Raw genomic sequence first — 15,642 nt, 5'->3', positions numbered from 1 at the left:
GGTTGTCTTTTCATGATTTTAGCAACCATTGATGATCATTCCCTAGGATCCATTAATTCTTTAAAGTTTAAAAAAATTGTAAAATTTTGATTGGCTCCTTCCTCTTTGATTAGCTAGAATACTTATAAAATTTCCTCTCATCAACTATTTAGTAGCCCTGAGGAAGAGCCCATATAAAAAAGGCAGGATGGGCTGGGCGCTGTGGCTCACACCTGTAATCCCAGCACTTTGGGAGGCCAAGGTGGACAGATCACATGAGGTCAGGAGTTCAAAACCAACCTGGCCAACATGGCGAAACCCTGTCTCTACTCAAAATACAAAAATTAGCTGGGCGTGGTGGTGTGCACCTGTAAGCCCAGCTACTCAGGGAGGCTGAGGCATGAGAATCGCTTGAACCTGGGAGGCAGAGGTTGCAGTGAGCCGAGATTGCACCACTGCACTCCAGCCTGGGTGACAGAGCAAGACTCCATCTCAAATAAATAAATAAATAAGTAAATAAATGTAAATGCTTAATTCTTTTCCTCATTATTTTAAAAATGAATTGGTTCCTTAGCATCCCCCCAGACTTACCACAGAGCTATTTTTGATTCCGCGTACCATTATGAACTTGAAGCAGCTTTTTAGGTACATTGCTCAGCCCTCTACCTCCAGCCTTGAGTCCTGGGCATTCTACCTCAGGATAGTGAATGGGGGATGGTTGGCGAGGGTGGGGAGGTAGGGCAGAGGCAGAGAGGGATTTGAAAGGGATGGCAAGGTTGGGGGTTCTTATGGGCTTCCATTTTCTTCATCCAGAAAAAAGCTCTGGTCTCCAAAGCATTAATTCCTGTATAGCTGTTGCCTTGATTTTTATGGATTTTCATGTTGCCTTGTAAATAGTTGAGTCCATCTTTAAAAGTCTCTTCAAGCAACCAGGAAAGAAAGAACAGCCTGAAGATCTGGAAAGGGCATGTTTAACCCTAAATCCTTAAAAGTAGCTAATCCATTGATCTACTTTTCGTACCAGTACCATGCTGTTTTGGTTACTGTAGCCTTGTGGTATAGTTTGAAGTCAGGTAGCGTGATGCCTCCAGCTTTGTTCTTTTGGCTTAGGATTGACTTGGCGATGCGGGCTCTTTTTTGGTTCCATATGAACTTTAAAGTAGTTTTTTCTAATTCTGTGAAGAAAGTCATTGGTAGCTTGATGGGGATGGCATTGAATCTATAAATTACCTTGGGCAGTATGGCCATTTTCAAGGTATTGATTCTTCCTACCCATGAGCATGGAATGTTCTTCCATTTGTTTGTATCCTCTTTTATTTCATTGAGCAGTGGTTTGTAGTTCTCTTTGAAGAGGCCCTTCACATCCCTTGTAAGTTGGATTCCTAGGTATTTTATTCTCTTTGAAGCAATTGTGAATGGGAGTTCACTCATGATTTGGTTCTCTGTTTGTCTGTTATTGGTGTATAAGAATGCTTGTGATTTTTGTACATTGATTTTGTATCCTGAGACTTTGCTGAAGTTGATTATCAGCTTAAGGAGATTTTGGGCTGAGACAATGGGGTTTTCTAGATATACAATCATGTCATCTGCAAACAGGGACAATTTGACTTCCTCTTTTCCTAACTGAATACCCTTTATTTCCTTCTCCTGTCTAATTGCCCTGGCCAGAACTTCCAACACTACATTGAATAGGAGTGGTGAGAGAGGGCATCCCTGTCTTGTGCCAGTTTTCAAAGGGAATACTTCCAGTTTTTTCCCATTCAGTATGATATTGGCTGTGGGTGTGTCATAGATAGCTCTTATTATTTTGAGATGCGTCCCACCAATACCTAATTTATTGAGGGTTTTTAGCATGAAGGGTTGTTGAATTTTGTCAAAGGCCTTTTCTGCATCTATTGAGATAATCATGTGGTTTTTGTCTTTGGTTCTGTTTTGCAACCTACTTATCTGACAAAGGGCTAATATCCAGAATCTACAATGAACTCAAACAAATTTACAAGAAAAAAACAAACAACCCCATTAAAAAGTGGGCGAAGGACATGAACAGACACTTCTCAAAAGAAGACATTTATGCAGCCAAAAAACGCATGAAAAAATGCTCATCATCACTGGCCATCAGAGAAATGCAAATCAAAATCACAATGAGATACCATCTCACACCAGTTAGAATGGCCATCATTCAAAAGTCAGGGAACAGCAGGTGCTGGAGAGGATGTGGAGAAATAGGAACACTTTTACACTGTTGGTGGGACTGTAAACTAGTTCAACCATTGTGGAAGTCAGTGTGGCGATTCCTCAGGGATCTAGAACTAGAAATACCATTTGACCCAGCCATCCCATTACTGGGTATATACCCAAAGGACTATAAATCATGCTATTATAAAGACACATGCACACGTATGTTTATTGCGGCACTATTCCCAATAGCAAAGACTTGGAACCAACCCAAATGTCCAACAACAATAGACTGGATTAAGAAAATGTGGCACATATACACCATGGAATACTATGCAGCCATAAACAATGATGAGTTCATGTCCTTTGTAGGGACATGGATGAAACTGGAAATCATCATTCTCAGTAAATTATCGCAAGGACAAAAAACCAAACACCGCATGTTCTCACTCATAGGTGGGAATTGAACAACGAGAACTCATGGACACAGGAAGGGGAACATCACACTCCAGGGACTGTTGTGGGGTGGGGGGAGGGGGGAGGGAGAGCATTAGGAGATATACCTAATGCTAAATGATGAGTTAATGGGTGCAGCACACCAATATGGCACATGTATACATATGTAACAAACTGGCACGTTGTGCACATGTACCCTAAAACGTAAAGTATAATAAAAAAAATTAAAATATGCATATCCTTTAAAAAAAAAAGTAGCTAATCTAGGAGAGAAGGTCACCTTTGAAATACTGGGGAGAGGGGTAGATCACCTCTTCTCCACCTTGGCTATTAGTTACCTGTAACATCTTTGAAAAGCCACATATGTCCCTGTATTACCTCCGCAGATTCTGATTCAGTTGCTCTGGTTAGAACCCTGAAATTGGCAGTTGCTATCAGCTTTTACACCAAGGTGAGTGTAACATTAAGCCAGGGCCATTTCCAAGTCCCCAGAATGATAGCAGGCCAACATGGATTGTGTCACACCTACAGCTTTACCACCTTGATCTGCCCATCTGATGTCAGTATTTGGCATCTCAAACCTGCAACTCAGAAGACTAAGCTAGGAAAAATGATGCCTGTTTTCATCCCTGCTTGAAACACTGGGGCCTTGATGAGTGTGGCTCAGTTCCAACTCCTGGGTCTTTAACATAACACATAGCAGTGTGCCCCAACCCTCGACTCCAAGAATGGATACATTTACTTTCTGCCTTGCACTGTTCTAAGTGCTTTACATATCTCAACATCCCTAATAGGTTGGTATCATCTCCACTTAACAGATGAGCTACTGGGATCTAAGAGAGTTAAGTGGCTTGTTAAAGTAACAAGCCTGTTTCTGGGTGGGTCCGGACTCCTTCCCACCACATGCTGTCACTTACAGGCTTTGACTTTATGCCCAGCCCCTCTCAAGCAGCTGCCTCCTGCTTTCTATTGCATAATCAGTATTGACACCTGGTGTAGGGGCGCTCTGCAGGGTAGGGAAGGCCTGGCCTGGAGTGAGGGATCCTACGTCTCAGCATCAGGCCCTGAGTAGGCTCTTGCCCTTGTGGTAGGGTAACCCACCCTCCTGCACAGCTCAGAGGTCTGAGGGTGTTTGAGGGAAAGACTAGAAAGCCTAGGAGGCTTCTTCTACCTCTCACCCCTCCTCACTCCCACTCCTGCCACAGGATTTCACTCACAGCTCCTTCCACCCACACCTACCCTGAAAATCTCACTGCCCTGTGACTTCTCCATGTGCCACTTCGTGTGCGTCAGACCCCCACGATCAGCTGCCCACTGCCTATGGCCACCCCAATTCCTGACTAGAACTACACTTATCACTGCTCACCCTTCTCCTACTCTCCCCCTCTCAGAAAATGACACCACATCCGGGAAACTCGTGAGCCCAGGGCTCCCTCTTCCCCATTCACTCAGTTACCAAGTCCCCTCAGTTTCACCACTCAAGATAGTTGTTAGACCATGGCGCCTCTCCATTCCCATTTCCTTAGGATAGGCCTTGGTGTCTGAGGCCAACCCTGCCTCATTTCCTCCTAACCCCCACCCAGGCCTTGTGCTTTGTGTACCACCACACCTAACCAAACGTAGTTATTACTTCTTTGGCTCCCAGCACTCAAGCCCCAGCTCTTCCTTACCTGCTGGGACACTCCAGCTGACTCCAGATTGTGAGGTAGGCGTACGTACCAGCCTTGCTCCAGGTTCAGGGCGCTGCCACACCTTCAGCCCCGCCCCGCCGCAAGTCTCATTTCCTCCTAACCCCAACCCAGGCCTTGTGCTTTGTATACCACTGAACCCAACCAAAGCTATTTCCCTGACTTGTTCTTTTGGTTCCCAGGAGCCTTTAGGTACCCGCCTTGCTCCAGGTTTAGGGCGAGGCCACACCTCCAGCCCCGCCCCACCGCAGGCCCAACCCAGAGGCTGCTTTCGGTTTCCCTAGGGTTCTTGGGCCCTGGACTTCAACCCGGTCTGCAAGCCCCGCCCTGATTAGCTGCCTCCCGCACCAGTCGCGGCGCCCCGCCCTAAGGCGCCTAGGTTCCTCCCCTTATCCCTGCAGGGATTGGGCCTTGCGGCACCGCCCAGGCTCGGATTGGTCCGAGGTGAGACCCGCCCCTCTGCCCACTTGGGCCTTCGGGACAGCAGAGGTGCAGTGTCCGGCCATGGCCGGAGCCCGCAGGCTGGAGCTGGGCGAAGCCCTGGCGCTGGGGTCAGGCTGGCGTCATGCGTGTCACGCTCTCCTCTACGCGCCGGACCCTGGGATGCTCTTCGGCCGCATCCCGCTGCGCTACGCCATACTGGTGAGAAAGGGGCGCGCCTGGCCACTTTCTGCCTGAGCCCCGCATCCTCTCTGGGGGTCTCCTCTGGGGCGCCCCTGCCAATCCCCGCTTCCCCCTCCCGCAGATGCAGATGCGCTTCGATGGACGCCTGGGCTTCCCCGGCGGATTCGTGGACACGCAGGACAGAAGCCTAGAGGACGGGCTGAACCGCGAGCTGCGCGAGGAGCTGGGCGAAGCGGCTGCCGCTTTCCGCGTGGAGCGCACTGACTACCGCAGCTCCCACGTCGGGTCAGGGCCACGCGTTGTTGCCCACTTCTATGCCAAGCGTCTGACGCTCGAGCAGCTGTTGGCTGTGGAGGCTGGCGCAACACGCGCCAAGGACCACGGGCTGGAGGTGGGACCAGCCTGGCACTCTGTCCCTTTCCCAATTTCCTCTTCTCCCAAAGCTTTCTCTCCCCCAAGAAAGCATCCCAGGAGAAAAGTCTTTGCCCCTCTGACCTTGCCCTCTCCCCAGTTTTCTTGGTGGAGTTGGGATCGTGGTCATCTATACTTTGAATTAGTACTGCCAACCCGGGCTTTCTGTAAAGGTCTTTCCCACCCTTTACCAGGAGAGATCCTTTCTAGAACACACTCATCCATGTCTCTCTGCTGTTCCCTATTGACAGTGTGATAGATTATCACATTATCTAGGTGTGGCAACCTAGGTTTTATTCTTGGGGTTTGCTTTTCTTGTGTAGGAGATGTGGCCCTGATAGTTCAGGCAGGGCTAGTAGATAGATTGTGTATGAAGGTGGTTCTCAAAATTTGGCAGTAGCAGAATCATCGGGGCGTCTTATTAAAATAACGATTTCTCTCAGCATTCCTGCATTGGTGGTGGGGCGGGGGGAGAGGAAACCTGAGAATTTGCAGTTTTCAAAAGTTCCCAAATAAGGCTGATGCGAATAATCTGAGGACCACATTTTGACAACCACTGGTGAAAGGGTATGAATACATCTTTGAGGCAGGAGCCACTAGAGGTTTAGAAGCAGATGCGGGAAAGATTAATTGATACAGCTGGATAATATGTTTTGGGTCATTTTCCTGCAGAAGGTTGGGCCACTAGGCTTTAGTGAGGTGTGAGCCTTGGGCCTGGTTCTGCTGGAGTATTAAGGGGTGAGGCCTGATCTGCTGGAGAGAGGATGGAGTTAAGGGAATGAGCCACCTGGGGCCCCAGTGTTTCCTGTCTCCTTCCTTTTACAGGTGCTGGGCCTGGTGCGAGTGCCCCTGTATACCCTGCGGGATGGTGTGGGAGGCCTGCCTACCTTCCTGGAGAATTCCTTTATTGGCTCTGCCCGGGATCAGTTACTTGAAGCTCTCCAGGACTTGGGACTGCTGCAGTCTGGCTCTATTTCAGGCCTTAAGATTCCAGCTCATCACTAGAGGCAGCCCTCCATGGACCCATGAAAACTGAGATGAGGACCTTGGTACTAGGGAGGGAGGGAAGGACGTGGGAATGTTTTCTTATTGGACCTGAGAGATGATACATGATACCAGATTAAAAGAAGGAGAAGTGTGTACCATATCTTTTGAGCAGAGGACCCTCCAGCTTATGGCATCAGGGGCAAAAAGTCACAGCTCATCCCAGGCACCCTGGCAGGTTCTCAGAGCCTGCCTCCTCCCTGTTTATATGCGTACAGCCTGGTAACCCCCAGGCATGCAAATATACAATCTGTAACAACACACAGCCTGACACCTTCCCCTGGTCATGTCCAGTTTAACCTTGAAGTGGCATTTGTCACCATACCCTGGTCCCTGATTGCAAGGAGCTTCTGAAGCAAGGGTGAGTCCTTCCCACACTCCTCCATGGCTGCCCTCCAGGGTCTAGCCTAGCCTATTTGTTAGGGAGGATAGAGAAGCAGAGCACCCCCTGTGCTTCCTGAAAATAGACTTGCTCTTGTCTCAAGTGGTGACCAAAGCAGTTGGCTCTTAAAAGGTGGGAGAGCAGCCCAACCAATCCCCAATCCTTTTCTTCTGAAACTGAGCAGGAGGGGTAAGGAAGTGGCTAGGTCTCCTTGGACTGAGCATGGACATGAGACCTGTGAGGATTGGTGTCTCTCCTCTAGAACTTTCATCTTTGGGATGCCTGAGACTCTGAGACTATCAGAAGGGAATTGACCCACCCCAGTCTAGCACCACCCTGCCTTCACTTCATCTACATAAAGGTGGTATGAAAACATAGACTGGAGGAGGTAATCCATGGAGAGAGAAAAAGAAGAGGGCTCAGGACAAGGCCCTGAGGAAGCCCAACCCTAAAAGTTTGGGCAGAGGGAACCAGGCATGTTAAAGAAGACAGAAAGTGGACTATGCGGAGTGCTTATGAAGGTTTCACTAAAACAGAGGCAGAACTGTCCATTGAATTCAGTAACATGAAGTGTTTGTTGACTATGATGGCAGCAGTTTCAGGAAGGGTGGTGTGGAAGGCAGGCCGTAGTGGTTGAGTGAATGGAAAGTTGGGGAGTAGAACATGTGAGAAGTTGGCCCTAAAGGAGCTCAGGTTAATAACAGAGAGCTATGGAGTCAAGGCATGTTTAAGATGGGAGGTAGAGCATGCCAATGTTGATGGCAACAGTCAAGATGGTGTGATGAGACAGATGGGAGGAGCACAAAGAGAAGGATTCCCTGAAGGAGCAGAGCCCATGAGAAAGGAGGAGGGATGGGACCTTTGTAGGAAGAGACACAGCCCTGCAGCTTCATAGGGCTCAGTAAAACAGAAAGGGGCAAGTATAGAAGATTAGGATGACTAAATTAATGGGGAAATGATGAAGGAGTTTGAATCTCTTCTTTGTGAAATGAAGTGAGACTATCAGCTAGATGTGGGTGGAGCATGTTCTCAGAAGGTATGAAGTAGATGTTTTCCTAGGTGTTGGAAAACAGGTTAAGGAAACAGCAGAAGGGCAGGGCAAGGCTGAGCTCTGAGATGGTCAGTTTAGAGTAGGATGCTGGGCACTCAGATGTGTGTGTGTTGAGTGGGGCTCTGCACGCACCTGTCTTCCCCTCATCAGGATTCAGGAGCTGGGATGGGGACACTTACTGCAGTGTTGGGGTTTTGCCAGGGAAGTAAAAGGAGTTGAGAGAAAGATGGGTCAGTTCAGAAGACATACACAGGAGAAATTGTAGTGATGAAATGTGCAGTCTAAGGTTTAATCTGACCAAGAAACTGGAATTGAAAACAGGAGGTGACTAGGGAGGGATTAGGAAATTAGAGGTCTTGACAAGACAGAAACTCCAGCATGGTGAGGGGTTGGGCAGGGAGGTATATTTGAGCCAGACAGGAGTGCTTTGGAAATTGAGAGGTGGAGCAATCTCAGGTAAAGGCAAAATAGAGGGTATGACCTGGGGTTGCTGGCCAGAGCAAGGGAGGAGCCTTAAGAAGTGAAATCTAGGGTTGGCGAGGCTGGAGGGCAGCGTGAGCCTCCACGTGAGTGCTAAAGCAAGAAACCAACAGATGTTGAGGAGGATGGTGTGACCTAGGAGTCAGCATGCTTGGTGAACAAGAGGAGTGGCCACAAGGCCAGTGGCACCTGCCAGAGGAGAAAGCAGGCATGACAGGATGGCATCTCCCAGATGAGAGCCTTTTGAGGAAGGGAGGGTGGGCAGTGGTCTGGAAGCTCAATGCAGAGCAATGTGGTTCCCACTGGCAGCCCTTGGTCTTAGAAGAATGGGAATACCCAGTGGGGGAGCAGCTGTATAATGAGGTAGACTCCTAGAGGTTAATTATCCTCTCCTAATCTCACCCTGACCCTTTTGTCAAACATTATCTAGATTAAACCTCAGTATAGGCAGGCTGCAGGAAATGGACATTCCAGTGGCCCCCCGGGGTCCCAGCCTGTAGCAGCTTCATCTGTGCTTTGTGCACTTGGCTCTCAGTCATCTCTGCAAGGGACCCTGACGCCTGGGAGATCAGAGTCACTGACCCTTTACGGCACTGCTAACAGATCCCTTCCCTCAGGTAATTCTGGATCCAGAACTCATTATGGGATGTAATCCAGGTCAACATTAATACCACTTGGAAGGTTCCGCACTGTCTCACTCTGCTTGAGTATCCCACTGATCAGTCTCTCAGTGCCTGCCTACTGGGCAGCTCATCTGTCCACTTATTTGTATTAAATTTGCATTTTATTTAGGTCTCTGGAGATGGTTCTGTGGGGAAGAGCCCATGACTTTCCTGTATGATCCCTTGAACATACTCTCCAAGTCAGTAGATTACTTCTCAGACAGCCTTCATAAAAGTGTTTCACTGTACTGGGGTTTGTGTTCATCTCACTCACATAGACAGTCTCTGGGTAGGCAGATGGGGGGTGATACAAGCTCACACTCTGTGTCTCCTCCTGTTAGCCATTCCCACCCTGCTGATGTTTAAGGAAAGCCAGGGATGATGACCCACTTAAGCTTTCCTTGGCCTTGTTAAGTCCAATCATCTGGGGCAGGAAGAAGAGAAATGCTCATTGCAATCTTTGACCCCCACTAACTGCTGTGGTGACTTTTACCCAAGCCCTTGACCTCCTTTTCCTTATCTGAAATGTTGCTGTGATTCCTGTGGTGAGATTAGATGAGGCAGCACTTGGGATAAGCTTGCAGAGATGCATTGAGCGGTATGAAAGGACAGGATGCCATGTACTTTCCTGCTTCACAGCACATTTTGTTTCTTGCAAGGTGAGTGGCCCAGCCGCCTCTCCACAAACATGTGTTTCTGCCTTTCTCAGCATAATCAGCAAGATGTTCCCACTTCTCAGCATTGCACTTTTCTGCTGGTGCAGAATAAAAACACTTTGAGCCCCACCCTGTCCTGAGACAAAGTCCTCTGTGGTCACCTGGCATATGGCAAAGCTGCTGCTTTGGGCTGGAACATTTGAGGCAACAGTGACTTCCTCCTTTCCTAGTTACCGGAACCCTTACAGCCAGGAGCCGGCCAGTGAAACAGACAAGGGGAGGGGAAGAGAAGAGGGAAGGCATGTTTCCTATATGAGTTTCAGTTTATTGCACAGAAATGTTTTTGAAACCTTTATCTCTAATAGAATCATGAATGGGTGTCAGAGAGTCAAAACTAGAGGAAAAAGTTTAGTCTGTAAACAAATCATTGGATGGCATCAGAATTTGGGCGAAAGTAAAAGATGCTGGACCTTGGCCCTTATCAGAGAAGTACAGAAGAGCCAGGTAGGGGATTTTATTTATAACATGTTCAATTCTGAGGAAGAGGAGTATGGGCAGGGCAGAGGAAAAAGGAAAAATGGGAAACCCCCATGGACTTAAGGCCCCCACAAAGAAAAACCATGTGCCTTCTCCCCACTTCCCTTCTGGCTTGGGCAAATGAGGCAGTTCATGCTCCCTTTAGGGGTAGAGGCAGTCTACAGGGGCCAGCTGGGCAGAGATGAAATCTTGCAAAGGAACCTTTCTTACACTCGAAAAGCACGAATAGCAAAGGGACTTTGGGAAGGACATAAAACAAGAAAAGGAAGCTCCTCACTAGCAGCTCCCAGATGGAGGGAGTTTGTGTGTCTAGCATTTTCACCAAAGTGCTGCTCATCCTGATGCACAGATGCAAATTGGAGCTGCCGCCTGTGCCCTCACCATGGGCATGTACCCACCACAGGCATTCCCAGGTGATGCAGGGGCAGAGGATTCCCTCTTTCCACTCACGATAACAACCCCTGGATGGGGTTTTCAACAAGTACAGAAAGCTGGACTCAGCCAAGACCCTCACCCACAGTCCCAGTCCTCCCACCTTCTTCAGGTCTCTAGAAGACAGAACTGATGGGTTTACAACATCCTGTTATCCAGCACTAGTCCTAGGTTGTGGATGTGGGGAAAGGCCAGGTAAACAAGAAAGGGAGAACAGGTGAATGACCCCAATTGTTTGAAACCAAAAGAGCAGAATTGCCCCTAATTAATTAAAGTAAACAGCAAGTAACATAGGTCTGTTCCAGAAATACTACAAAATAGAAGAGGATGTGAGCACCAGATGCACGTGATAAAGACCATGCTCTGGAAGATTCATTCCAAGGAGTAGAAGTGGTATTTACTCAGCGCATTTAAGGAGAGCAAGGACTCTGAAATGAGGTGAGAGAAAAGATAAGACATGCAGGAACAGCTGGCAACACCAAGAAAGAATTTAAGGAGAGGGATCTCTCTGCTAGAGAACTTAACATTACCCTAGAAACAGCAAGAGCATCATCATCTCCAGGAAAATGTACTTCTGATGTGGAGACCAGGCTTAAGAAAATCCCCTAGAACCCAGAGAAAAAGTGCAAAACGAGGAAAATGGCCAAAGAGAACATAATAGATATAGATCAGACGGTGAGAATCCAGAGTCTTGTTAAGTGATAGAAGGAAAATACTAACAGAACACATGAAACAGGAACAACGTTTTAGAGGAAACAAGAAGAAAACTTCCCTAAACTCAAGATACTACACCAGAAGTGGGCAGTACTCACTATGTTCAGGGGAACAAAAAGATAAAAACTAAAAAGCATCAGAATGTTTTTTGTGTGAAGGAAATTTGTAAGGTAGGAGAATTAGGTCACTTACGACAGCACAAATTGCATGTCTATCTAAATTGACATTTAAGTGCAAAAGCATGGATATTACTCATGTAGTTTTACTGGAAAACCATACAGATGTTTTTCAGGAATGTACAGAATGAATCAAAGTAAATAACTGATTGACAAGAAAACTGTAGGAAATTTGCGAGCTGGCTGTGAGGCAGTGGCTTCTATTATGTACAATTTTAGTGCTAAGTACTGTGTTAATGATGGCTATCAAACAATATGTTAACATCTGAAAGGAAATATGTATATTGTGAGCATAATAAATAATTATTTTATAAAGAATAACAATAAATCATTTGATTTTATGCTAGTTCCCAGGTTCTCATTTATTTTAGTAAAAGTGAGTAGCGAGGAGGGAGAAAGAAGCATAAAAATGTGATTCTGCTCAGGAAATTAGCAGGATTTGGTTTCTGAAAATGGTAAGACTCGTGAAATTTTACTATTTCAAAGTACATACCAAAACAATACGATTCTGGCTGAATATGAAAAGATGAGAAAGAATGCCAGGGAATTACAGGAAAAAAGTAAGAGATCATCATAATATTAATATCAAAGGCACTAGAATTCTTTAATTGATCAAGAGATTATCCACAATAATCACATAATCAACAATTTCAGATTATATACAGCAAAGTCTATTAGAAATTAATAAAATAGTAAAGAGAGTGCTAACATACTTTCATCAATGTTGACAGTTAAAATGTCAAGTGTAAGTATGCCTATGTAGTATTGAAAAAGAATAAAAAGGAAGATGCTGATGACAATTAACATTTTAGGGATGCCTACTGTGTGGCAGACACTATTCTAAGCTCTTTTCATGTATTAACATATTGAGTCCTTAGAACAATCTTATGATGTAGGGATAGTATTGTCTTCATACTTGAAATAGACTCAGCACAAAAGTCAAAAATATAATGAATGTACTTTGCTTAAATATTGAGCTCTGTAACTTCAAGCAGTGAATATAATTTTAAAGGGTCAGGAAACATTTAGCAAATTAGTCATTTATTGGACCTTATAAAACCTCAGTAGACCGAGCACAGTGGCTCATGCCACCGAGGCATGTGGATCACCTGAGGTCAGTAGTTCGAGACCAGCCTGGCCACCATGGTGAAACCCCGTCTTTACTAAAAATACAAAAAAAACAAAAAAAAACAAAAAAAAAAACTAGCCGGGTATAGTGATGCATACCTGTAATCTCAGCTACTCAGGAGGCTGAGGCAGGAGAATTGCTTAAACCTGGGAGGCGAAGGTTACAGTGATCCGATATCATGCTACTGCACCCCAGCCTGGGTGACAGGGAGAGGCTCTATCTCAAAACAAACAAACAACAACAACAACAAAACCTCAGGGGAACATCACACACCGGGGCCTGATGGGGGTTGGGGGGCTAGGGGAGGGATAGCATTAGAACTACCTAATGTAGATGACAGGTTGATGGGTGCAGCAAACCACCATGGCACTTGTATACCTATGTAACAAACCTGCACATTCTGCACACGAACCTCTGAACTTACAGCATATATATATATAAAACCTCAGTAAATCCTGTGGTCTTCTATCACCCTCTAAGAAATAATAAAGCACATACCAAGTTCTGGACCACATGTAGTAAAACTAGAAATAAATTACAGGGACAGACACTCTGAAATATTCCTGCTATGCCTTTCTATATATTGTTCGAATCTTGCACAATATGTATATATTCTATGGTCATAAAATGACTAGTTAAAAATAATAAAAAGGAACTATTTTTTTCTTGTGAGTGTGTAGAAACCAGCCCTAATACATCTAAAAAAAACAAAAAAAAAAGGGCTCATGGGAAAGTGGGGACCTATCCCATTATTGGGATATGTTTATTATATGGGAATTGCTTATGCATTTTGAGGTAATATGTGGAGTTGAAGGAAGATCTCTTCCCCAGCCCCAAGTGATCAAAATCAGATTAGAGGCTGATTGACTGACTCTGGGCCGTGTGCTCACATGGATCCCCCTGTGCTGACTGGAATATGCAGTGTGACTGGGCCCTCTGCTCTCTCTGTGGCCAGCAGGGAGGACAGTTGTGATTGCCAGTCTCACCAGATCAAGATCTGGGGGAGAATAAGATCTGTATGGGAGGAGGCAGTATATAGCACAAACACCTGATGTCCACCACACAGCGGGGAGAACAAAGCCAGGTGAACTCACACAAAGGTGCAGGGCCAGAGACCATGTTATGTTACAAGCATGCCTTGTGGCATCCAACCTGGAATTATGAGGATAATAAGAAGGAAACGAGGCTAGAAATTAATATTGTCAGAAGCTAGTCTGTGGAAAATTCTTCCTAATCTTACAGCTCATATACAAAAACAAAAACAATAATAATAAAATTTAAAAAAAAACACAAAAAACGAGTTTTTTTAACATTTGACAAAAATTTTAAAACTTTACATTATGTCACCAATAACAAGTTGTGAAACCAAAAAAAAACTGTTTAAACTATCAGTAATTAAAAACGCAGTTTGATTACCGTCCTAGAGGAAAACTGAATAAACTTCCAATTCACCATATGTAGAATGATAGCATAAAATTATCATATGAAGACTAATCAAATAGTATGCAACTAAAAAAAGGTAGAAAAATACTATAAGAGCATATTAGGTAACTAATTATGTTATTCTTCTGGATTTTTTCATGATTGTAGGATTTTTTAGTTTTTCCAAGTTGTAATTTGTGAATTTATATTCTAAATCACTTTCATATCTAATTTTGATTTCTTTTTTCTTAAAAAGTGTTCCCAGAGTTGTAAAAGATTCAAACCCCACACAACACGTAGCTCTGCCCATGCATTGAGGCCTGGCAGCCCTGGCCACTTGGATGGAGTGAAGTGGGGCAGGAAGTAGCTTTTCACTATCTTACCTTCCCTGAAGACCCTGATGCTGGAGCTGAGACCCAAACGAGAAAGCTGGGGTATAACGAATAGGGAAATAACTATCATCTGTTTGAGTTTTTTTCAGTTTGTAGAACTAACTGAAGTTATTCCTTATTTATCCAAGAGACGGTAAGTTATGTAAATGTTCTATACCAGGACTTAGGGGTGATGAAGAGGATAAGAGGTGAGGGAGAGAGAGTAATCGAACCCCAGTGAGTGTAAGTGGCTGAGAAATGCTGGCCTCTGAAGCTGAAGCCTTTCCTTGGTGTTGGTGTACTTGGTAGTCACATGGAGGATTTAATGTCCCTAAGGCAGTTGTCTTCCACGGGAGTGACACTCCTCCTTAAAGGGAGTCTTCCTGTTACCAATGTCATATAACAAACCATCCCCACATTTAGTGGGTTAGAATAACAGCAATTCATGGTTGCAGTCAGATGGAGGTGGGAGCTCAAGTAGCTGGAAGCTTGAGTAGTCTCTCAACTGAGAGCAGTAGTCTCTCTCCAGATCATCTCAGGGCCTCTCCATGTTGTCTGTTTGGGCTTCCTCACAGCATGGCCACCTTATGGCAGTGAGACTGCTTACATGGCAGGTCTGGGCTCCAGCATGAGTGTTCCATCAAGCAAGGTGGAAGTTGCATGGCCTTTTCTGACTCAGCCTTATAAGTCACACAACTTTACTTTTCCCATATTCCATTGGTAACAAACTAGATACAAACTCACAAATTCAAGGAGTGGGAGGACTGGGCTCCAAATCTTGATAAAGGAGCAGCACAGTTCTGGAAGATGGTGTGGGACAGGAGATATTCTATGGCAATCTTTGGAAAATACAATCTGTTACAGTGTCCCCAAATCCTTGTTGTATTTTTTATTATTATTTATTTATTTTGAGACAGAGTCTCGCTTTGTCACCAGGCTGGAGTGCAGTGGTGCGATCTCAGCTCACTGCAACTTCCGCCTCCTGGGTTCAAATGATTCTCCTGCCTCAGCCTCCCAAGTAGCTGGGATTACAGGCACCCACCACCATGCCCGGCTAATTTTTGTATTTTTAGTAGAGATGGGTTTCACTATGTTGGCCAGGATGGTCTCGATCTCTTGACCATGTGATCCACCTGCCTCGGCCTCCCAAAGTGCTGGGATTACAGGCGTGAGCCACCCCGCCAGGCCCAAATCCTTATTGTAAAAAGGAGGCACTGGATCTGAGAACCCTGTCACAGCCCTGAATACATTTC

At 45.6% G+C, this 15,642-nt stretch overlaps 2 protein-coding genes across 4 annotated transcripts in view; one reads left to right on the top strand and one right to left on the bottom strand.

Annotated features, from left to right (window-relative positions):
• The window catches only part of MRPL3 (mitochondrial ribosomal protein L3), a 174,190-nt gene that overhangs the window by 41,578 nt on the left and 116,970 nt on the right, over positions 1–15,642 (bottom strand). The gene's annotated exons all lie outside the window — the stretch shown is intronic.
• Positions 3,520–11,808, top strand: NUDT16 (nudix hydrolase 16). Of its 2 annotated transcripts, XM_032143760.2 has the most exons (3): positions 3,525–4,940; positions 5,044–5,313; positions 6,159–11,808. In XM_032143760.2, the coding sequence occupies exons 1-3, from the start codon at positions 4,803–4,805 to the stop codon at positions 6,336–6,338; spliced, it is 588 nt and encodes a 195-aa protein (XP_031999651.1). In that variant the 5' UTR covers positions 3,525–4,802; the 3' UTR covers positions 6,339–11,808. The 2 variants fall into 2 exon arrangements, with proteins under 2 accessions (XP_031999650.1, XP_031999651.1); XM_032143759.2 differs by lacking the exon at positions 6,159–11,808 and having other exon boundaries at positions 3,520–4,940; positions 5,044–6,128.

Source organism: Hylobates moloch, unplaced genomic scaffold, assembly GCF_009828535.3.
Source record: "Hylobates moloch isolate HMO894 unplaced genomic scaffold, HMol_V3 SCAFFOLD_22, whole genome shotgun sequence".
Classification (NCBI taxonomy): Eukaryota; Metazoa; Chordata; class Mammalia; order Primates; family Hylobatidae; genus Hylobates; species Hylobates moloch.
This window is presented reverse-complemented; position numbering and strand designations above follow the sequence as displayed.